General features: G+C 41.7%; 1 protein-coding gene across 1 annotated transcript; it reads right to left on the reverse strand.

The window, feature by feature from the left end:
- Nucleotides 1-2,840: 2,840 nt before the first annotated feature.
- On the reverse strand, nucleotides 2,841-3,434 carry LOC308287862 (ras-related C3 botulinum toxin substrate 1-like; the record flags this gene model as incomplete). Its single annotated transcript, XM_080729175.1, has 1 exon — nucleotides 2,841-3,434. The coding sequence occupies one exon, from the start codon at nucleotides 3,432-3,434 to the stop codon at nucleotides 2,841-2,843; it is 594 nt and encodes a 197-aa protein (XP_080585301.1).
- Between the last annotated feature and the right edge of the window lie 20,871 nt (nucleotides 3,435-24,305).

Genomic DNA, 24,305 nt, shown 5'->3' on the forward strand with positions numbered 1-24,305 from the left:
CCAATGCAAGCATTTGTTTTGCATGAAAAACATTCCTTGGGCTAAAAACGTCCCCATAAAACCATGGTTTAGTGATGAGTCATCACTTTTTTACAGTTTTGTGGGGTCCGTTTCTCGGAAAGGAATGTTTTTAAATGCTTGCATTGGATTCAGAATCCCGAAAAATACCTAGTTTGACCCCTCACATGCTACTTAAAAGCATATTCATTTTTTGTATTGTTTTACTAGATAGTAAAGTCTATGAGAGCCCAACTTTGATTGGCTCCCACAACTTTCCCAAGACAAATCTGCGAAGGCCCTATAGCCAAAAATGTTCCATATGGCATGTTCTAACTGTGGGCCAAATTTCATGCTTCTATCGTAAAGTGCACGATTCCATCAAAATACTGCCCGAAACGCCTGGACTATCAAGACGTGGTTCACTTCAGAATCCACAGAGACCTATTTGACTGTGCTGTCATTTCATTGACAACTGGTAAGCACAGGAGTTTGTTTTAGAAACCTGTAGTTTCTACACAAATGACAATTCACTTTTTAATTCATTTTTTTCTGCTTTTGAAATTGGTGTTATCCTAGATAAAGTAGGCCTACTATTCTATCCGTCTGTCTTTCAATGTTATATGAGATACATAAAGTGGTATATAAGCCGTATAATAAGCTTTCTAAGAACTCCTTTTAGTTGACCTTGTACCAGTGATTTGTACTGTTATGAAACTACTCTTTTCTATTGCAAACTGCTAATAAACTCTTCAATCAAACCTTCGTTTAGAGCTAAAACACCACAATAACAAATGAATGGGGCACATATATAACTCAGAAGGTAATAGTCTGGCAAAAACATGTTTTTTGCAGTGCACAAGGCTTGGTGTTTATGTAGGCTAAGGCTACTGTTGTTGTTTCATAACTGAAAGAACTTGGATCTTGAAATACTGAGAACTCACTGCCATCTACTGGGTCATTATCTTAATATCACATTTACAGCATGGTAACTAAGGATAATTTTAACCGTTGGAATATCCAACGTGGTAGGCCTACTGCTAAATGTATGCAATCATTGACACTATATACGGTAACCAGAATCAGTTCATTTGTCACGTGTTAGGTTTACAGTGTGTGTGCTCTATCGTTTTTGGAGCATGTGTACTACTTGCTGTGGACCAGCCTCACTGTCATCAACAGATTGCTGTATCGTATACTGTCAACAGAAGGTCAAATCAAGTTTGTATCTTCCTCCAAAGAAACTTGCAGGGACATTTAAAGTGCGGGTGCCATGATTTTCCCCCCCTCTAAAACATGATTATCAGGTATTATGATTATACATAGGAGGAAGATTTTTTCCAAAAAAGTGTACAGAAAGAGTTAAAACTATGTTTTTATGTGGCCACACCCATCAGTACATTGGTATGCGTGGTTGTCATGGTGGGTGGTGACCCAGCTGAAGTTAGCCACACCCACGTATGTTGGGTGAATGGTAATTAGGGGAGGGGTTGATTCTGTGATGTAATAAGTATCTGTGTTTTTGGACCGGCACGTTTGACTCCACAAGGTGGCAGCCTACAGCTAAAACCCAAATAGAAAGGCAATACATAATTGCTCATAACAACCACACCAGGGGGTCTAATGAAGTACTGTCAACCTCCTAGACACATGCAAACCAGAAAAAGTACAAAACTATGGCACCACCCCTTTAAAGAGCATACATCTGTAAACAATAGCAACATAGATTATAGCTTAGGTTTTAGAATCTAGAACTGGTTTAACCCCTGCTCATTTTACTATACGGTGGGATGGCTCAGAGTAAATGGCACAGCAGCAGTACAGCATCTTGCAATGGGTCTGGTCTACAAGATACGCTACACACACCTGTACCTGTCAAACTACTTCCAAAACATCAACGATGTCCACAATCACAACACCAGAGGCTAACAGCCTTGAAGGGGCCACACCATAAAATTCAAAAAACGATATTTTTTCATGTATTTTATTATTCCCAGTGTATTTTTCCACTCAAAAAAAAAAAAATACAATTCATTAACTCTAAGCCTGTCTATCATGTTGGGGTAATGTGAGATAGTGTCTTTTTCCCTGTAGAATCCATTTCTGCAATATACATTTGTATTGTGCATAATTAATGAGATAATTAGCATATTTGACTAAATATGCATATTTGACTGCTCTGTCTGCTGTCATGTAGAACTTATCTGCAATCACGGATAATAAATAAAATGCTCAAATATGTATATGGCATTGCATGGCTCTTTTGTCTTCTGTTCTGTGTTGTTGCACAAATGTTATTGACTTTCTTGCAGATGTAGTGTAGTCTATATATTTTGTCATGGAGACATGATGACCTATGATGCTGAGCTTAGGCATTTTTCATATGAGTGATATCTCAGCTTCTTGCTTCCTACCTTAGAGTTAAGTTCTCCTCCTTAAAAGTTGTTGAAAGTATAGTTGGTGTTCGTTCTGCTGTAGGTATGTGCTCTTCTTAAATTAATCAAAAATATCTAAAATGATTGGTTACGCATTTAATCCCAACTAAAATTACAACAAATATGCTTCCTCTACCAATCAAGTGTTCAATGTCATGCAGGTGTTCTCTGAATAGCACCAGTGATGCTGGTACTAGTACTGGGGCTGTTTCGGCTAGTAGACCTACTAGTGATGCTGCAAATCCAAGTACTAGGGCTGTTACTGCTAGTAGCAGTGACTGTGAGGCTTCGCCTTCTATTGCTGCTTTCAGCGACAGTGAAAATTCTTCTTTGAAGGTACCCCCTGTTTGTTAAATACGCCCCTGCTCCTCGCCCTCCACAAGTCAGAGTCCGGGAACCGTTGGTTCATTACAACAGCACACACTTCTTAGTGTTCTTGTTCTTTTTCTTTTTCTTTTTGGTGACGGGGTACCACACGGCCCGTATGGCCTCTTCAAACACTTCCTTGACGCCCCACTGTGTAAGGGCAGAGCACTCCATGTATTTTACCGCGCCAATCTGCTCAGCCATGGCGATGCCCTCCTGCTGGCTGATGGGCGCCAGGCTCCATTTCTCCAGCCTCTTCACCGTCTCGGCGTCGTCCCGCAGTTCCCTCATGGTGCCCACCAGCAGGATGGGCACTCCGGGGCAGTGGCGGGACACCTCCGGGTGCCACTTTTTCCCGACCCAGCGGAGGGACGAGGGGCAGGTGATGGAGAAGCAGATGATGAAGACGTCGGTTTGGGGGTAGGAGAGCGGGCGCAGGCGGTCATAGTCCTCCTGGCCAGCCGTGTCCCACAGGCCGAGGGTGACCGGGCGGCCATCCACGCTCACCTGGACGCTGTGGTTGTCGAACACGGTGGGAACGTAATACTCTGGGAAGGTGTTGGTGATATAGGAGAAGATCAGGCAGGTCTTACCCACCGCACCGTCACCCACCAACACAATCTTTATGGCCTGCATCGTGCCTTCAGCCTCTATGGGCTGCAGCACCTAGGAAAACAACAAAGAACAATGGGCCTCATTCACCAACGGTTCTTACGAAGACATTTCTTCTTAGATCCTGTTAAGAAGTTTTTAAGAAGATTTTGACATACACCAATGTTTTTTTAGCTGTGATTTGTTGTGTTAGGAAGAAATCTACGCACACTGGAGAGCACTCTTAAGGTCATTTCATACCGGCGAATTAGCGAAGCGACGCGAATAAGCAACCAGAAAATCTAATGTATTCAGCCGGGGATTTTTTTTTTTTTCTATACACACCAACCGCGACGCGAATATGCGTATAAAATCCACCAAATTCAATAAAGTGATCTACTGTATGGTGCGAATTGTTTTCGGTTGGCATCACACAACCCATCACATCAAAGCAGAGGACACCACGTGAAGGGGGATCCCCAGGGGTCCTTTAGAAAGTTCCAGGGGTTCCACAGCAAGACGAGGAACAGTTTTACCACTTAAACCCTATTTTATACTTTGTTTGAAAATAGTCGATCTACAAGCTCACAACGCGTTACCATTACAGCCCATTTATTCTCTAAAAAGGATCAAATTCGTTCACTAACATGTGGAACACCCTACCGCAAGCCCTAAAGGAGTGCAAATCCCTAGCCTCCTTCAAAATCTGAAAAGTCACCTACAGACGGCTGCAACTCGAAACTTGTAAATAGACTAAGCCCATACTCACCTCCCCCTTTTCCACTGAAAATATCTTGGATTTCTTTCTATTTTATTTACCTTTTATGTCTTCTTTATGACTGCTTTTGTTATTGAAAGTTAGTGCTGACTGAGTGCATTCATTACCAGCTCTGTTACCATTTGTAGCATTGTTTTAAAGTGAGACAGTGAGTGTTGACTGTGTGCATTCATTACCGGCTCTGTTACCACTTGGTGGACTGCTTCCGACTTGTGCTGCTCATACAGGGCTTCTGTCACAGCAGTGCATTCTGGGAACAGTTGATTCAGGTGGTCAGACAGACTGTAGTTGATTTTTATTAGCCTGGTTAATAAACCAGACCTCACAACCCCACCCCCTGGCGGTAGTATGAGCAACGTCAGGCTAGATTTTTATATCCTTAGCTACTGTTCTATTCCACCGTTCTCTTCTACTCTCCTCTCTATTGTCGTTGTCTCCGCCAGGCTGAAGGCGAGACCAAGATAAGCTGTGAACACCTAATCTCCAGCACCGCTGGGCTGATCGGCGTGAAACATGCAAACCTCTGCCCTTAATGTTTCACATTGATCTGTTCTATTGCCACCCGGTCTTTTTTTCCCCATCGATTCCTTGGATCATGACGCAATTTATAGGCCTTGTTTGTGCCAGATTACATTGTCTGACATAGTGTTTTCTTCAAAACACATTTTTACCAGCTTGCAGAGCTGGTCTACAACACATCACATTATTAGTCATCAGTCACATGATCAACACGTAATCGCTCAGAAATGCACACCCCAGTCCTCGGGCTGGCGGAGCTAGGCTCCCTCACTATTCTATTGGATGGCCATAGAGTGCACTCGTGCTCTGCGGTGATACAAAACCGTTTTACCCCCCCAACCGTTTATTTTAGTACCTTCTTATTTGGTTGTTCATAGGCTTCAATGCATTTTTTGTTCTTGCCCCTCATTCTTCCCCGCTTGCCACCTTTTTCTACCCCGCTCCCCCCTTCCTCTGCCTCCCGTTCATCCGTCACCATCCGTCACCATACAAAAACATGACACCGTCACAATGCAAGATGTAATTTTAGGAAATCATTGTGATTAACAAATTAAATGTGTTTTTGCCATTGAACATTGGAAGATTATGAATTAGAATTACACTTTTCTCCCCTCGCCAGCCGTTTTTTTATCTAACCTGCCGATGCTCCATCCCGCCACGGGTGAAAATCGAACCCCCACCGCGGGTGAAAATCTAACCTGCTGAAGCCGAAGCTCCGCGGCAGATACAGGTAATTCCAATAAATAAGGATAAAAAATACAAATAAAATCTTATGAAGGATGTTGGTGTGTAAGTAAGTATGTTGAAGGAGCATATTGCTGAAATGAACAGTTTCAGAAACGCTGTGGAAGGGTCATTTCTTCTCGGTCAGGAATAGCCTGTCAAGACTGGTGATGCGAGGTTAGTCATACAGGTCTTATTTCCTAACAGTCAAAATTACTAGTTTGGGTGGTGCATGCCATTGATTATAATATCAAGGCTGATCCACTAAGCGCAAAATCACAAGAAGCGCAATTTCTTGTTTTTCTACTACTCCTACAGCCGTTGTCCAAAACTCACACAAATTGGCATAAATCATATCTGGGGTCATGTGATCAAGCTATTTCAGATCCCATTCCAAGTGGCCACATTATGACCACAGAGACCTGTGCTCCTCAGAACACACCTTTCTAGTTTAATTTCAGTTCTGATCTGCTCTGTTATGCTTTTATTAGTTGGAAGCTCATTGGGAGTGAGAAAACTCATGGTAGTTTCAATCTTTAGAAATGGCATCTTTCAGCAAAAACATTTCACCTTAGAACCTTCAATCAAACTTTAAAATGTTCAGCTCCATTGAGAATTGCAGGCTCCTATACATTATTTCAGGCTTACGTATATACAATTTAAACTATTTACAATGGAGAGTCTATAACATTTTGGAAATGTTTATCTTTCAACTTTTTGCTGTCCTACTACATCAACATGCACAACCTCACAGACTTCAAAAATCACACAATGGTTGTTGCATGGTGGCCTTCTCACCTGGAAAAATAGGTCTTTCCTCTGGTTCTTGGTGCCCTGTAATGTCATCTTCCAGTTGGTCCTATAGAAAGAGGGAAGATACAATAAAAATAAAGCACTTATAGATAGATATAGGTCTATAGACAGACAGAAAGACCAACCGATAATAGATAGATACAATAGATGGATAGTATGGGTGTAACAATACATTTGACAGCAATACGGTTCACATCATCATCATGATACATGGTTGAGGATACATGGACGATATTGGTTCACTCATGGCGATACGATACGATTTAAAATGTGTGCATTCATTACCAGTTCTTTTACCACTTGTAGCATTGTTTTAAAGTGAGAAAGTGATGTTGACTGTACACTGTATGCATTCATTACCAGCTCTGTTACCACTTGTTGGACGGCATCGTTAATCCCAGGCTTGTGCTTCTCATACAGGGCTTCTGTCACAGCAGTGCATTCTGGGAACAATAGATTCAGCATGGAATATGAAAGACACATCTTGATCACTTGTCTAGGTGGAAATGGGCGTATAGCCTATTTGGGGAGTTGCGTTTTATTATGACCTATTAAAGATCTGGTGCCATTGTGTTGTTCTTTTTCTTTTTTCTATGTGTCTATGGAGTTAACATTATTCTAATAGACCCCCATAATAATATGCAAATATAATATGCAAATATTACTTCCTGTGTATTTTTTGTTACTTCCTGAAAGATGAAAGCCTCTGAGTCAAAAGGCCCAATTGAAATACACTGATTTAATGACATCATAAAATCACCCCCCCCCCCCCCATTCAGCAACAGATGTGGGTGTGGCTAACTTCTGCTGTGTCACTAATTACCTGAAAACAATATATTATGATGAGTATAATGATCAATATAATATAATAAATCAATTCACCATGGCAGCATCAGCAAGCAGGTTGGAGGTATAAAACTATTACACTTTCCATCCAAGTGATGGTTGTTGTATGGTGGCCTTCTCACCTGGAAAAAGAGGTCTTTCCTCTGGTTCTTGGTGCCAGCACCTCTTCATGAGTTCGACCAGGTCCTCCTGTCCAGGGGCCTGCTCTGGGTCAACCTCTTCCAGGGACGGCCTTTGTCCCCTAGGGATCAGAAACCTTATGATGGCGGGGGCAGTTTCTGAGAGAAGTGGAGGATAGATGATGGCAGGGGATGGAAGAAGAGAGGAGAATACTCAGTAATCTATAGGAGAATAGGTACTAAATATAATGTGTTTATTGCTGTTGAATTAACATTAAGCCAAAGAGTAAGAGATTTGTGGAGAGTAAACTGAAAAGGAAAACAACGCAAGAACAAATAAAGAGAATATCACTTGCCATATGGTGCTTTCCCCTTCACAATGGAACACAGAAGTATCCCGTAGCTAAAATAAAAAAGACGTCAGCAATTACCTTACACAATTAAAGCATACATGTGTATGGGAACTCAAACAACAAATGAGAACTCAAACAAAAACAACAAAATAGCAACTATATAAAAAGTTTATAAGGTAGTATCACTGTACACATGTGCCTAGTTTGCACATAGGTAGCTACATGTATCTACTTTCTGTTAAACAAAACTAAAACAAATCTAATAAAACAGAAAGATCAACATGACAACATGAAGCATATCCACTACATGTCTATACAGTATGTAATGAGCATGATTTATGTTGGATATTCAAAGGGCTTTGCAGCAACAGTCAGCTGAGTTGATTTAGGGGATATTAATAGATAGACACAGACAATCCCACAGAAAATGATGAATACCTATTGATATTTAATACCTATTGATATTTATATGCATTTGATGTAGCCTATTGATGTTGATGTATTTATGTATTATCTTGCTTATTGTATTGATGTATTACCTTGCTTATTGTAAATTGCTCTGGATTAAGAGAGTCATGAATTGTACCTGTAGACATCAAAGGCGGGTGTGGATCTGTCTGACAAGGAGATTAAGGCCTCTGGAGGCATGTAGCTGGTCGTCCCCGCCCCCTTGCTATTGGCAGACGTCGAACAGTTGGCGAACTTGGAAAGGCCAAAGTCAGTGATCTGTATGGAAAAGAGAGGAGAACGGAGAGAACAAAGGGAACAGAGACGGAGGAGAGAGAGACATGCAGAGAACAAGAGTGAATGATGATTGATTGATTGATTGATTGATTGATTTATTGATTGATTGATTGATTGATTGAAGACTTTATTAGAGGTTTGCATAGAAAAAGGTTTCATGACGGTGCAGTTCACTGGTACAAGGTCAACTAAAAGGAGATCCTAGGAAAGCACTTGGCTTATTTACACAGGAAACCATTTAAGTATCTCATATAACATTGAATGACAGACGGATAGAACACAGTACTATGCAGTAGATTATGATACAGTAAGCGTTAATATATGTGTCTCCTATCTGATACTTTTCTCATAATGTGTATGTTTACAATCACCAGTGTCTTTTCTTAAGCCGCCTTTTAGGGATTGACAGGTTTAAGTAGTCTAATCAGGCAGTGAATCTTTAGTTGGGTAATTTCCGATACCCTCACTGATTTTACAACAAGGGTTCATCTTTTAGATTGTAATTAGAGTGTTAACATGTTTTCATTTACTGCTTTCTATTGTTTTAGCGGTTTTAGTATTTTGATTTGCATGCGTACAAGTGGCTAAATATGTCTTTCTAGACACAATAAGCTGGCAATTTCTTTGTTACTACAGTATGTACACCAGCCCCCATAAGTCACATCTGCCCATGAAAGATTGTGGTGCATCTTGGGAATGGGCTTATTGTGTCTAAAAAGACATATTTAGCCACTTGCATGCATGCCCCCAATCTGAGTTCCCAGAGGTTCTTTTTTTCACACTAGCATGCCCCCAACCTGGTGATGACTTACTGAATCTTCATCTTGAAATGACAAACTACCCTATATTTTTCCATCTCCATTATGACCTGCCAGAGCATCCCTTACCCCTTGGTTATGGTTGGAAACTTGTGAATGGGAAGTGGAGACCAGAGCGTCTCACCCTTCCCGCCTTACCCCGCACCCACCTTGTGACTCTTCAGATGACAGTACTGATGATGAGTGGAGCGAGTGTGGAGAATCAACAGATTGAGCAGTCCATTAGTTGTAGTTGTTTAAAGACGGGGTGAAATTAAAAACATGTTTTTCACACTTTTAGAGCATATCTGATAATATGGCCATACCTAACACTAGATGCAAAAAAAAAACAAGAAAACAATTTTTGTGTATATTTATATCAAAGGTCCCTAAATAGGCCATTCTTAATTACTTCCTGTGAACAGAAATTCAAAAAGTGATGACATAGATAGAGTTTTTGAATATAAATGAACCTTTGATTACATTCACCTGTTTGTTTCCCATTGCTGGCTCCCATTACTCCCATTACTCAGATTTTAAATCCCATCGCCTGAAGGGCTGGTCCCCTCAGATAGGTTCAGAAACACACAGGCTTCTTTTTCAAACTGAAACTTCAAAATAAAATACCCAAAATAGTCATTTCATTGGGTCTTTAAGACAAAACGTGACCTTTTTTTACCATTGAAAAGGTTAATTTTTGTCATATCGATGGCAGCCATTTTGGATTTTGGGCTCTCACGAATTTTGCTCACTTTTTTTGCGAGGGGCATTGGAGCTCAATTTGTTATTTAACCTTCATAGATCACAAATCCACTGAGAAACGGACCATCGCTCTCCACGGTCATGGAAGTATCGGAAATGACCCAACAAGCCACAAGCCAACAAGTGACTTGGTTTGTAAAGTTTTCAAGGGTCTGTACACCATTGCTGCAGTGAGGAAGCTTGCATAGTCTACAAGCCAACAACTCAATAATCTGGTACAGGGGCTGTGTGCATCCAGTGTGCATCCATGCAGTGATACACTTTGCATGAGATCTGGTGCAAAGGTGTGAGTCTACAGAGAGCATCTCCATATTCTAGTCTGGTGATTGGCACTGAGGGCATGAGGAAATAGATGTTCTCTACATGATGGCCGGAGTTGACCGGAATCAGCCTCTCCTCTCCTTTTTCTTAAATAACCTCAGTGCATTCAGTTTTCCCTCAACCAGCAAAGGCACTCACATCCTGTAAACATAGTGTACGTAGCGCACAACCCACAGACGTTTTCTCTAAAAAGCAAGGCTATGTATGTCCACAGATCGTGTGGGGTTTTGTGTGCTGTTACACATCTCTGACTAATATAGTATTCAATCAATCAATCAATCAATCAATCAAAAACTATAACAGAATAGATATGAGCTTAAACAATCACAGAGGCATGCTTGACCCATCATCACCTTGACCTTCAGGTCTGTGTCCAGCAGCACGTTGTCAGGCTTCAGGTCCTTGTGGATGATGGGAGGGGTCAGACTGTGAAGGTGCTCCATGCCCAGAGACACTTGGTGAGCCAGTCGAAACACCAGGGACCAGGGTAGAGGGTGGTTTAGTTTTTTCTGGTGAGGAAGGGGGTTTCAGAATCACAGTTTCAGAAAAAAAGAGAGAGAAAAGGTACAAATACAATTAAAGGCTAATTTAAAGCTTATATGCTCTCCCAATTCAATTCAACTCAATTCAATTCAATTCAAAGGAGTTTTATTGGCATTACAATGCCAAAGCAAGTGTCAAAATGTAATAAAAACTGCTGAAAGAGGAAACATAATACAGTATACAGTACAGTGGGAGGGGATACAGCATTGTGTAAACAAAGCTATGTCACATTGTGTCATTATTATGTTATTTTTTGTATTTAATTTTTTCACAACACAATGAGAGATACGCCTGTCTTTTACAAAAGATTGCGGTTGGAAATAATGGATGGATATTTTTCTATAAAATCACAAAGGTAAGATACTTTGATGGCAGTATAAGACATCATTAAATCCTTTTGGCAGTAAAAGAGTTAAGCAACTTGAAGGACAAGTCTATGTGTAGAGGAAACCAAGGCATAACTATCAACCTCATGGCAAACCCATTACGAAGCTTAATCCGTCCCATTTGTCATATTCCATCCTGATTGAAAAGGTCTGGTTGGAATAACGTGTTCCTTCCACGCGCTATGTCCAAACCGGGGAAATCCCCACTGTCAGGTGAAAAGAAGCAACTTGGACTACTTATGCATAGAAGGACGCATGAGGTCAGTCCGTTGTCTCCCCAGGCGCGGCAGAGGGAGAGCAAAGACTAGGATTACATAGGCAATTGGCACTGGGTGAAAATGGGTTACAAAATCGTGGGATAAAAATTATATAAAAAAAGAAAAAAAATGAATAAGTTTATATCAAGTTTCAGATCCATTAGATTGGAAATGGTTCAACATCACTGGATTATTGAATGAATCAGTTGATCAATAAAAGAGGTAAAAGCTGACCTGTAAAGAGGCGAGGGATCCTCTCTCCATCAGCTCCATGACCAGACCAATCTGTATGCTAGAGACAGAAGGTGGACGGCCCCTGAAGACTCCCAGGATCTGGATGACATGAAGGCTCTCTGCCCGTCGCATCAGTTCACACTCACGAAGGTAGGACTTATCTGAGATGGACCTGAAGGATAGTAATAATAAGAAACATAAGAAGTATTTAATAACTAGGCAAAATCCCAACAGTCCAAAGTACAAATGCAACAAATGAATCTAACATACTAACTCATTAATAAGTGGGACCACAGTATAACCAGAGCTTACTAATGCTTTCACAAAGCAGAATGGGTCTAAAAGAGTACAATGGTTACTGCAGTTCATGCAATGCACACAATGTATACAATGTAGCTATGACACAAGCTACGAATCAAACTTAAATAGACAAGTAACACGCCCAAATTAGTCATTTGTCACTTATTGCTATTTAAATGAGGTATATACTATTGTTTGTGTGTGTCAGAGCCTTCTATCTACAGAAAGTCACGTCACTCCCATTCACTTCACGGGACATTTGAAATGCAGCATGCATCCTTTACTTACCCGTCAGCTAAACACAATATTTTAACGGCCACGTATGATCTCCGCTGAAGATGTCTGGCTTTATAGACTTGCCCAAATCCACCTGCACCAATCACCTTCCAGCTCTTCTCGTCCAGAGACTCCTCGTCGATCACTCGATAACTGGACTCTGCCATATTCTCTGAAGAGATGTGGAAGAGGATGACATTGACATTGAGAGGTCCGTCATGTATCACACACAAATAGGAAGAACTCTACTACAAGTAAATGTTCATACAATACAGAGTACATCTGTATGGTAGAGTATGTTAATACATTAGGCCTATAACATATACAATCTGTATGGTTGAGTATAGACATTTGTGCAAGTAAATGGTGGATTCTAAAATGATAAATGGTGGATTTATATAGCGCATTCACACACAGATTCATACACAGATGGCGTAGGAAATCATGCAAGACACCAACTTGCTCATCGGGAGTAATTAGGGTTTCAGAGTCTTGCTCAAGGACACTTCTACATTAACTCTGGGGATCCCGTTAACAATGGGTAATGTATTCAACCCCTAAACAAACACACCTCTAATCGCCTCTAACCAAATTAGTGGGGTGGCTTAGCTAAATTATCGAAACAAAGCAGATAAAAGCACCAATTTATTTTAGGCTTCTTTAGGACCTACTGATGGATTCTAGCCTTGGGTACCAAACTTTATTTTGAAAGTTATCCATGATACAATTATCCATATAAATCAATATCCATTAAAACAGTCTGATTTACCTTTTGGTCTATAACTCTTCAACAGTAGGTAATAAATGGTGCATATGTACATCGCCTTTATCCAAGGCGCTTTACAGAGATTATGCATTACATTCACACACCGATGGCAGAGGAAACCACGCAAGGCACCAACCAACTCATCGAGAGCAACTAGGGGTTCAGAGTCTTGCTCAAGGACATGTGGCCAGGAGGAGCCGGGATTTGAGCCCTCTATTGGAGAGTCACGTCATCTTTCATTTCGTCGTGGACCCTGGCCCCATGAAGTGAACGAAGATGACCTGACTCTCCAATACAGGGCTCTGGGGAAAACCAGGAAATACAAGGAAACAGAACATTATCGGATTAAAATGCTTCTTATTAAAGAAGATTACGGTTAATTATAGTAGGACGGACGTACCGTATTTAGCACTTTGTTTTTGAAATCTGAAAGTTTATGTAGACTTAAGCGGCAATTTAACATTAGCCTGTAGCCTATCTGCACAAACTGTGTCAACTCTCATCCATGATCCATGACGTTGGTCATGTTTCAGGGCTACAGTAGGTCTAGAGCATGGGTTTTCAAAGTGGGTGACGGGGCACCCTGGGGTGCCGTGACGGCAGTCCAGGGGTGCCGTGAGATCATTTGATAATATTTGGAATTTATTTGGACACAAATAAATATTTAGTATCACTTTAAACTTGAAGTACAACGTTATTTTCAGTCAGTTCTAACCATAATGGCTATTATCTCAACGTTTTCCTCGCAAAATAATCGCTAAAATATGCTATAAATATAAGTTGCTAGGAGTGAAAATTATGAATATAATGTAGGGGTGCCTCGGATGAAAAGAATATTTATAGGGGTGCCCTGAGCCAAAAGGTTTTGGGAACCCCTGGTCTAGAGCAGTGGTTCACAAGCACTGGGTCGGGACACATTTGTATGGGTCCCTGATTTTTTTAAATACATATTTCTTCATTATTATTATTAGGCATATTTCAAAACATTTTTTACAAAAATATCTGTTTTTTCTAAGTAATTTCATTAATAAATTATTGAAAACTCTAAGAAATTCCATAAATGAGAAAACAAATGTTCAAGTAGCAAAAACAGCAGATCTACAAGCGTTGTGAGCTTGTAGATCTGAAAAGTTTAGGAACCACTGGTCTATGGATTGTAGTCCTCAGGGTGGTTGTGTTCCATAGCCTTCTTTAATCACAGCAGTTCAAACATCTTACTGCTGTGTTCACACATTAGTAGGCTATTTCTCCCAGTAGGTCACTCACTTGTAAACATTGTAAACACTGGACAGACAGTCATGTAGTTTATAATCATCTGTCTTGTCTGTTTCTCTTACCTGGTGAATCCAGCTCAACGACTTAAAAAGTCCTTATCTGCAGTCTTGTGTTGTTGTTGTTGTCTACTGTCAAAGTAAATGTTCATACTTCCTACTAAAGCACTTGTAACATTAACGCTGGCCTCAAAACCATGCCCAAAATGCATAATCATATGAACATTGAAAACATCATTGTCTACAACGCAGGGTCAAAGTACACACATAAACACTGACCCAGGGATTCCACACTCCTTCTTCCTGCTAGTGCTTAAAGCCAAAATGAAACCAAGTTTTCCACTCACTCCACTTCCTTATAGTGACGCAGTTCTTCCTCCTGAAACGGTCCTGAAAGGAGGTACAGAGCACTTGGGTTGTGAAACTTGTGATGTGATTTGACGGTAAAAAAGTAGGCAGGCCATAACTCATTGAAGACATTATTGGTAGTAGTTTTTGCAGTACAGTACTGTATAACCCTAACAATGCTACATTTCTTTATTACGGTAAAGTACTTTAGTTTGTGTTGCATTCTGAGTAGTTTTTCATGGAGCAGGAATATTTGACATTGTTACTGTAAGCGAGTGCAATCATTCAGCCCCTCTATGACTATGGACTCCTATGGTATCGCAACGCCGTAAAGGCCCTAAAAACAAGGGTCAAAACAGCCCAAAAGAAACTAATTAGGGTCCTGCTCTTCCTTGGACTCACCTCACCAGTCTAGCATGGGGTGTCTCAAAGTAGATGACAGTACAGCATCTTGCAATGGCCCTGGTGTACAAGATATACTACACCACATGGCCCAACACCACACCACTTCACACCGCCCAGTTGTGCCAGGTTTTCCACTACAAGGACCTGGATGGTAGAGTGGTGTGAAAGTGGTACTAAACGTGGTACTAAAAAGTATCCACTCCAGACAGAGTAGGTCTGAGCTAGGCCAAACAGGGCCAAACATTTCATAATGACTGATCACTCACTGACTTTTCATTTAGATCACCAGGATATAGTTGTAATACATAATAATATATTCTATTGTGTTCTTATAACCACTATTATAATCTATTATAGTGTATTATAGTTATCATAGTAATACATTAATACTTTATATAGTGTATTATAATCACAGTTGTAATCCATTATAGTGTATTATAATTAGGATAGTTGTAATACAAATTTATATTGTATTATAAGCACAGTTAAAAGGGTCAATTTGTTTCTTATCGATGGGGTACACTTTTGTGTAATGGAAAAATGTAGATATTTTTATGTGGTGCGGTGTGGTGTGGTGCGGTGTAGTGTCATGTAGTGTGGTGCTAAAGCTGCAGTCGAAAAGTGGCTACCTGACAAAATACTTCCAAAACGTCAAGGATGTCCACAACACCAGAGGCAGAACTACAAACCATGTTCAACCCAGAGTCAACTCAAACAAAGGGCAAATTTGTTCTTTTACTATAGCCTCGTAAACCAGTCTCTTCCTGCCTTACTACACCACTAAAATGTGGAACGCCCTACCGAAGGCCTTAAAGGAGTGTAGGCTAAATCCCCAACTTCCTTTAAAACCGCTCTGAAAAACCACTTACAGACGGCTGCCACTCGAAACTGGTATTATAAACCTAGACTAACCTTACCCTGACCCTTCTTTGTAAATATCTTATATTTTGCATTGTTGTTTGTGTTCACAACTGTTTTCTGATGATATCTACTGCTCTACTGTGTTCTGTCTGTCATTCAATGTTAAAGAGAAGGATCTCCTTGGAAATAAGACTTTCCTGAGTTTCCTTTTAGATTGACCTTGTGCACCGACATCATGAACTCCAGATCTGGATATAGCTCCATAGCATATGGATATGGATATATAAGTCAATGGCGAAAATTAATTAACTAATACATTTATATCAATTAAACTATACAACTTTTCTCTGCAGAAAATGTTTCTGCACGATTGCCGATGAAGCCGGTCGATTTGGCACAAAAACCCTGTTAGGGCAACCAAATAATTAGATATAGGTTTTAGAACCATGAACTGATTTAACCCCTATTGTGAAGTTGCCCGAGCGGCCTAGGCTCCAAGAACAGTCAGAGATGAACAGTCATTTTGGGGGTTTTATTTCGACCAACTCCTCCAAATATAATCATCCATCACCAATATTTACAGTGCTTTGGCCAATACAAAAATAACAAACGTTGAGAATGAGAAATACGATAATGAAAAATAAGACCTATAGGGGTGACACCAACAAAACCTCGACTCATGCTGTCTGATGATCTGGCCAGTGTGAGACTCTTCGGGTTATAGGCCTAGGCCTACCTTGTTCCGTTCGCTGCAAGGCCCCGTAACTCTCCCTTGTGTATGTGCCCACATCCAACTGAATAGCCTGTGCCTGCAGCCTCCCTATAGAGAGTGGTCCCTCCCACAGAACACAGCACCAATTAGCCAATTACTTACTTCCTAATACTTCCATATAAATAATGACATCAATTACCCCTTGTATAATAGCAACCTAAACATTTCGACCATGTGTTACCTTACCATAAGCACTTGGGTGAACTTCATATTAATGACAGTTAAATAATTGCCACCAGCCGTGCAGGAGAGACAACTAGCAAACGATCAGTGAATACCCAGTTTAACACACCAAGAAGTTTAAAACCATCAGTCCTTGCATGATATAGAAAGCAGTCAGGTTTATGTGTGTATATAGGGCACGGGCAAGGCTGGCCTGTGGCCGTGACCTATAGTCAGTGTAAATGACACAGCAGCAGTAGTCTACAGCATCTTGCGATACGCTACACACACACACACACACACACACACACACACACACACACATACACACACACACACACACACACACACACACACACACACACACACACACACACACACACACACACAGCTCGTTAAAGGGTTAAGGGTTAGGGTGTGTGTGTGTGTGTGTGTGTGTGTGTGTGTGTGCGTGCGTGCGTGCGTGCGTGCGTGCGTGCGTGCGTGTGTGTGTGTGAAAATCTGTTATCAGAAGATAATAAATCAAAGTCCATTTCCTTCTATAGTCGTCTCAGCCTCTTTGTCAGACTGAGATTCGCTCGTCAGAGACTGATGAGACAAAACATATCGATCAATCAATAAATACATACATAGACAATCTCCACTGAGGTAAGAACAGGCAGCTTATAAAAATGTGCTAAACGATATGTTACTATGAATACTGCAACTACTACTACTAATATTAATTTTTATTACTCACATTGTTGTTGTTTTGTCTTCTAGTACTCCTCTGGTGTAACAGCCGCAGAGAATATTCCAGATCAGGTGTGTGACTGGCAGTCAAAATGGCTTCGCATTTGACAGTTCAGGAAGAGGAGCTGATCTGTCCCGTGTGTCATGACATCTTTAAACTTCATGTTGGGCTGTCTTGTGGCCACACCTTCTGCAAAGACTGTCTGCAGGAATGCTGGACGACAAGACCAACAAAAGAATTTCCCATTTGTCAGAGAATATTCCCCCAGGACCATCACTCCTCGTCTGTGTGCTCTGAGGTACTCTGTACTGCACACGGTGAGAAGCTCAAGCTCTTCTGTCTGGACAACCAACAGCCGGTGTGTGTTGTGTGTTGTGATTTAAAAAAACACAAATTCTTATCCGTGGACGAAGCATTGGGACTTTTAAACAGAAGGTTTGGAAATCACTGATGCCTTTAAAAGAGAAACTGAAGGTCTTCGATGATGTTAAAACAGATTACAACAAAACAGAAAATCACATCAAGGTTCAGGCCAGGAACACAGAGGTGCAGATTAAGGAACAGTTTCAGAATCTTCGTCGGTTCCTACAAGAGGAAGAGGAGGCCAGGATCGCTGCTCTGCGGGAGGAAGAGGCTCAGAAGAGCCGGGAGATGAAGGAGAGGATTGAAGGTCTGAGCAGAGAAATGGAAACCCTCTCCAATGCAATCCAATTAAGCTGCTGAGGACCAGCTGAGGGCAGACGACGACCACATGTCATTCCTGCAGAACTACAAGGCCACAATGGAGGGAGTCCAGCTCACCTTGCAGGACACACCGCTGGACTCAGGACCGCTGATAGACGAGGCCAAACACCTGAAGAACCTGACCTTCAGAGTCTGGAACAAGATTAAGGACATTGTCTCCTACACTCCTGTCATCCTGGACCCCAACACTGCTCATCCTCGACTCATGCTGTCTGATGATCTGGCCAGTGTGAGACGTGTAGAGGAGCAGCAGCTTCCTGGCAACCCAGAGAGGTTTGACTGGTCGTACAGAGTCCTGGGTTCTGTGGGCTTTAACTCAGGGTCTCACAGCTGGGATGTTGAGGTCGGAGACAATGAAAATTGGGAAGTAGGTGTGTGTGGGGAGTCTCACCAGAGGAAGGGAAACGCAAAGCGTGGATACTGCTTATGGTTTTACAAGGGTAAATACCGAGCAGTCTCCTCATCAGAGCCTGAGGAAAAGACTGTTCTCTCTGTGAATCAGAAACTCAGAAGGATCAGAGTCCAGCTGTCCCACCAGCTGGACTGGTGGGACAGAGGACAGCTGGACTGGGACAGAGGAGAGCTGTCCTTCTCTGATCCTGATTCTAACACACACCTACACACCTTCACATACACTTTCACTGAGACAGTCTTTCCATACATTTATAATGGTCATTATGATGGGCCATCTCTGAAGATGTTACCAGGGAAGATCTGTGTCACTCTGGAAAACCAAAGTTAGAACGTCTAGCATAAAAAAAATAGCAGAATATATAGATCTGGTATTGATTAGGGATCTCCATCGTAATCAGAAGAGACTGGTTTATGGCAGGTCATTCATTATGATTACATTTAATGTTTCATTCAGTACTAATGACAGACAAACAGAGAGATCATGCTTTACAAACACAGCGATGGTGGACAGATAGTTAAATAGATACAATTATTCCTGATAAAATTCTATTATTTTGTACAATATAAACTATAAGTATAAACGATCAGTTTGTAATTGTATTGGTAAAACGGTGACATGTTTCCTAAATGATAATTACTGATAACATAACATGTTTTATATTGTAGTGTTTGTCACATATGGTTCAGGTTTGAATTTAATATTCTATATTCTACAGTGATGATGTCTGTTGATGAGTAATTGATTTTATTAAAGATGATGAGGAGGGTAAAGTGAGTCAGACGTGTGTTTGTAACAATCAGCATTCATCAGATCATTAGACACACTAGAAATACCCTGTTACAGGTAAAGTCCCTTAAGTCCGGATTTAAAAATGTACTTGAGTAAATGGACAAAAGAATTGGCATCAAACTGTAATTTAAGTACCAAAAATAGAAAGTACTCATTATGAGAATGTCCTGTTTCACAAGTCTAAAATGTGCAATGTACAAATATATTTTGAAAATAGCTGATCTACAAGCTCACAATGTGTGGGATTGTGACGCATCGTGAGCTTGTAGATCTGCTATTTTCAAATGGCCGGAATGTACACAGGGCTTAAGTGGTTAATGTATGTTTTGTAAAAAATAATCAAAATCTACAAAGTAACTAGTAACTAAAGTGTTTAGATAGAAGAAGGCCAAAACTAAGGAATAAAATCAATAAAAACAGTGGGATGATGAGAAGGGGGGGGGGGGGGGGGGGGGGGGGGTTGGAGTTAACTGGGTAAAGCCGTTTTGAATTGAAGAGGTGGGTTTTGAAGGTTTGGAGGGTGGTTTCTCTGAGAGTTTTTGGGAGTGTATTCCACATAGTGTTGGGGCATCAAAACCTCTATCGTCCCAGGAACAGTACTTGTCCTGGGGACCTCAAGGAGATTGGCGTCACCAGACAACGAGACAAGGAACATGACGTTTTGAGGTCAAACAGAGGGACATTTTTTCATATTGTTGCACTGTGCAAGATGTTGCGTGGGCAGTAGGCTTCACAGATACAAGTTGCAGTTAAGAAAATACTCTTGGGGAAGACTTTCCCACTTGAGGCACAAGGAATCAGTTCTTTCCGAGCACTCATCCAGATACTTTTCTGTGAGGACTTTCACATGCCCATGTCTGGAGAGAGCAAAGAGACACCCCAACTAAAATATGGGGACATGATTGTCTCCATTACGACATGTCTCCATTTCGACATTGACTTCTTATTGTTGGAGTGGCAACACTTCCATACAGGTTAAGGTTAGGATTAGGGTAAGAGTTGGGTTAGTGTCGAAATGGAGACGTGTCGGAAAGGAGACATGTCGGAATGGAGACATGTAGGCCTAACCCTAAAATATTTAGGCATAACAATATTCCATATTGTGAGATAACATAATATTATGCACATTGTGAATAGCCTAGTAAACTGACTCTTCCCATTAGTGGGGTGCCTGGACAACATTGACAACAAGAAGAAGCTGTTAAGTAAGAAGGAGCTGTACTCATATTCCTTTCAAGTAAGTTGTTAACAGATACACAGTTTCCAGATGACAAGGATGTATATGTTACCGGATGTTTGGGTAACTCAGGACGTTCTATGTAAGAGCGCTTGTTTTGTCGTTCACCACACACCAATCACCACCAGGTGGCGACGACAGCCCATAGAGTTATAATGCGACAGCCATTCACTAGTGAAGGCGCTGACGTCACTCGTTTGCGACTCTTTCTTTATTTACTAGCCTAGCCTAGCCTAGCCTAGCCATTAGCTCCATTGTAGTCACTTGGACAGGGCGTTTATCGTGGGCTTGCCCAGGCCGTAACGATTGCATTCACCACGGCTTCGTAACTCGCGCGGCCGGCCCTGGCCCGCTCTTCGCGGCCACTCGCACCTGCGGTGCTCGGGGGCGAAGAGCAGGACCAAGGTCCGCTGGCCTGCGCGCCGCTTGCAATGTCGTGGACAATCGAGCGGCTCCGTTCCGCCCCGTGCTGCACGACGAGTGCTCCGTTTCTCGACCGTCCTGTTTCTCTAACAAACCGTGACATATACATTACTGCTGATGATCAAGTCCACCATGTTGGAAACAGTCCACCAATGGATCAATGCAACCATGAGGAAGCTGACACTCGTGTCCTAGTAGGCCTACATCCTCTCTATGCCCTCCAAACATCATCGCTTGGGATGGTGTATAGTGGAGACACAGATGTTGTTGTAGTGCTTCTGTGTAATTTTCATCACATCCAGGCTCTGAATGCAGCCGTCTCTCTATAGGTCGTCCTCAGACGAGCCTTCCATCGTCGCTTCCAGTCATCCCGGTTTTCCATACATCCTGTCAGCCCGCTGGTGCTTTGCGCTCCTGTGTACATCCTATTATGAGTACATCCTATTATGTTAGTGTGGGACGTCCTGGTGACCGGTGCCCATGTGTTGGTTCCCCACAGCACCAGTTTGCTGTCTGGCAGCTGACATGTGCTGACATGTGAACTCTTGCTGATGTTGAGCACTACACGTAACATTCTGGTGTAGCACCCGTCTAGAGACTTCTGCAGAGCAAGGTCCAGCATTCACTGCCATATAGGAGAACAGACTCTACCGTCACATAGAAGAAGCTGAGTTTGGTTTGTCGAGGGAGGTTGGAGTTCCATACACTAGCCATGCCATTAAGGACCCTCCATGCAAGTGCCTTCCTCACTTAAAGATCTTGCTCTGTTGAGTCGACCTATGAGCCCAGGTACTTGAAGTCCTTGACCTCCTTCAGAGCAGTGCCTCCTGTTGTTGTGAGAGGTGGATGTTCTGTTTGGATGTTATTGGTGATCACCTCAGTTTTCTTGGCATTCAGCTGAAGGCCAACCTTGGCACACTAAGAGCTCCTGTGCTTGCTCTACGTGGTTGGAGAGTAGGCTGATGTCATCCGCGTAGTCTAGGTCTGTCAAGACTACTGCAGGGTCTTGAGGCCAAGATCCTGCTCTTGTCCACTGATGGCCTTCCTGAGCGCATAATCCAGGACTAGGGTGTCTCCTTGCAGTACCCCAGCCAGGATGTCAAACTCCTCACTGTTGCCATCTGGGTTCACCACCTTGGTCCGTGTTCCTGCATACATGGTCTCTATTGCCCGGAGTAGGTTGGGAGGGACACCGTAGGCCTTCAGGATCTTCATCATGGTGCCTCTGTGTATTGAGTCAAAAGCCTTTTTGAAGTCAATAAAGCACAATACAGCCGTCAGGTTGTTCTTCTTCACCTCCTCGATTAGTCTCCTCAAGGCCAAGATCTGGGCTACTGTGGTTCTCTCCTCTCGAAAGCCGGTTTGGTTTTCCCTCAGGTTAGGGTCGATGTCATGCCGAATCCGGTTTAGTATCAGCTGTGGAAATCTGGATCTCCTTCAAAGCTGTAAAGACTACTAGAATGATCTCCTTGTATACCATTGCCACAAACCTGGGCATGACAACATGCAAGGGCATGGCTCTCTTCCATGCATTCACTGGCTCAGACAGCACATTGTCATTCAAATTCAAGGGTAAGCGATCCTGCTGCAAGGTGATGCACAAAGTGCCATCCCTCATGGAGGAATCTGTAACGCTCGCCGACACTCCAACATAAGCATCTCCAAGGCTGAAAAAACTGGCGACAAACTTTGTCTGTAGGCTGTACCCTGATGACTCAAATGAGGACAATGATGTTGATCGTGTTCGAATGACACAATTCTCACAGAAAACTATGTGGAAAGAATTCCACCCCCAACTGTTGCTAAAATCACACAAAGCGGTACACAGTATCTCTATAGTCATGTCATCAACATAGATCAGTCCCATTTCCCATATTCCCTCCTGATTGGCTACCTTTGCCTTCTAAAGTTTGTGTAAGCGACATGATGGTCGCTTATCTCCCGATTAGGGAGTCTTACTGGTTCATTCAGGTCCATGATGCCCGTCCACAGTCCCACTGATTATGGGATTAGTGGTCCCATTTGGACCACTCTGCCTCTTGCCAAGGATATATTAAAGTGTGAAGTGCACTTGTAAAAGTGCTTGTATGCCAACCTGCACTCGTTGCAGTTACATGAAAGAAAAGTTGAAATGCACACATCTGTGCAAATGTAGGCCTACTGGTGAGAACTAGCTAGACCAGAGCAGACTGTATATAGGTGTTAGATTTTTTTGTCTTTGTTAAAATATTGTTCTAGTAGTTGTTAAAGCCAATGGCACTATATTGTGGTACAGGAAAAAGATGTAACTGTATTGTTTTGCATGAGTGTAATAACCATGTTATTGTCTCATTGTGTGAAATATCATATAATAACATAATATTCAAAACAAACATTTGACTCCAATTGATTCCTCACACAGTATTGACTTGATATAGCAATACAAATATATATATTACACAGCAATTGTGGGAAAACTAAGACACTGTTCAAAAAACACAATTCCGATTTTGGTCATTTTGGAAATAGGGCAAAACATATATTTTTCTTCAATCTACTGTCTTGACACTCGAACCAAAATTGTTCTATAGACCATAATCTACAAATTGGAAGTGAAAAATAAACTTTCACACAAATTTAAAATGAAAACCTAAAATTACATGTACACGGAACCCCACTACATCTTTCGAATCAGAAGGCAGGAGGAGCCTGGTTTACGAGGCTACATTGTGAAGACTGGCAATATAGTCAGTCACAGATTTTAAGCTCCTAAGACATAGGCTACCCTTCCCAAGCTCATACCAAGCAGATGTGTTGAACCATAATCATATGACGAGGAGTGTCGTCTTCCACAAGAAACATTTGGTGACCAATTTGGTGACCATGACAAATGCTTGCATCGCAATGCGGCACATTGTGAGCTTGTAGATCTGTTATTTTCAAATGATTTATAAAAATAAAATAAAAATAGGAACATGGGACATTCTGCGAGCTATTTGTGTTACTTTAAGTATTTTGATACCAATACTTTTGTACTTTTACTCAAGTACATTTTGAATTCCGGACTTTTACTTGTAACATAGTATTTCTACATTGCAGAATTGCTACTCAAAAAATTGCTAAATCAAATTAGTACCTTTTCCACCACTGTTATGCATATTTGGCTCTGTGGGCGGGTCTTCAACACAGTCTGCAGACCGGATGGAGGTCCGAATCTCGCGGTAGTTGCGTGCTAAGTCT

This window comes from Nannobrachium achirus (genome assembly GCF_963921795.1).
Source record: "Nannobrachium achirus genome assembly, chromosome: 6".
Taxonomy (NCBI): Eukaryota; Metazoa; Chordata; class Actinopteri; order Myctophiformes; family Myctophidae; genus Nannobrachium; species Nannobrachium achirus.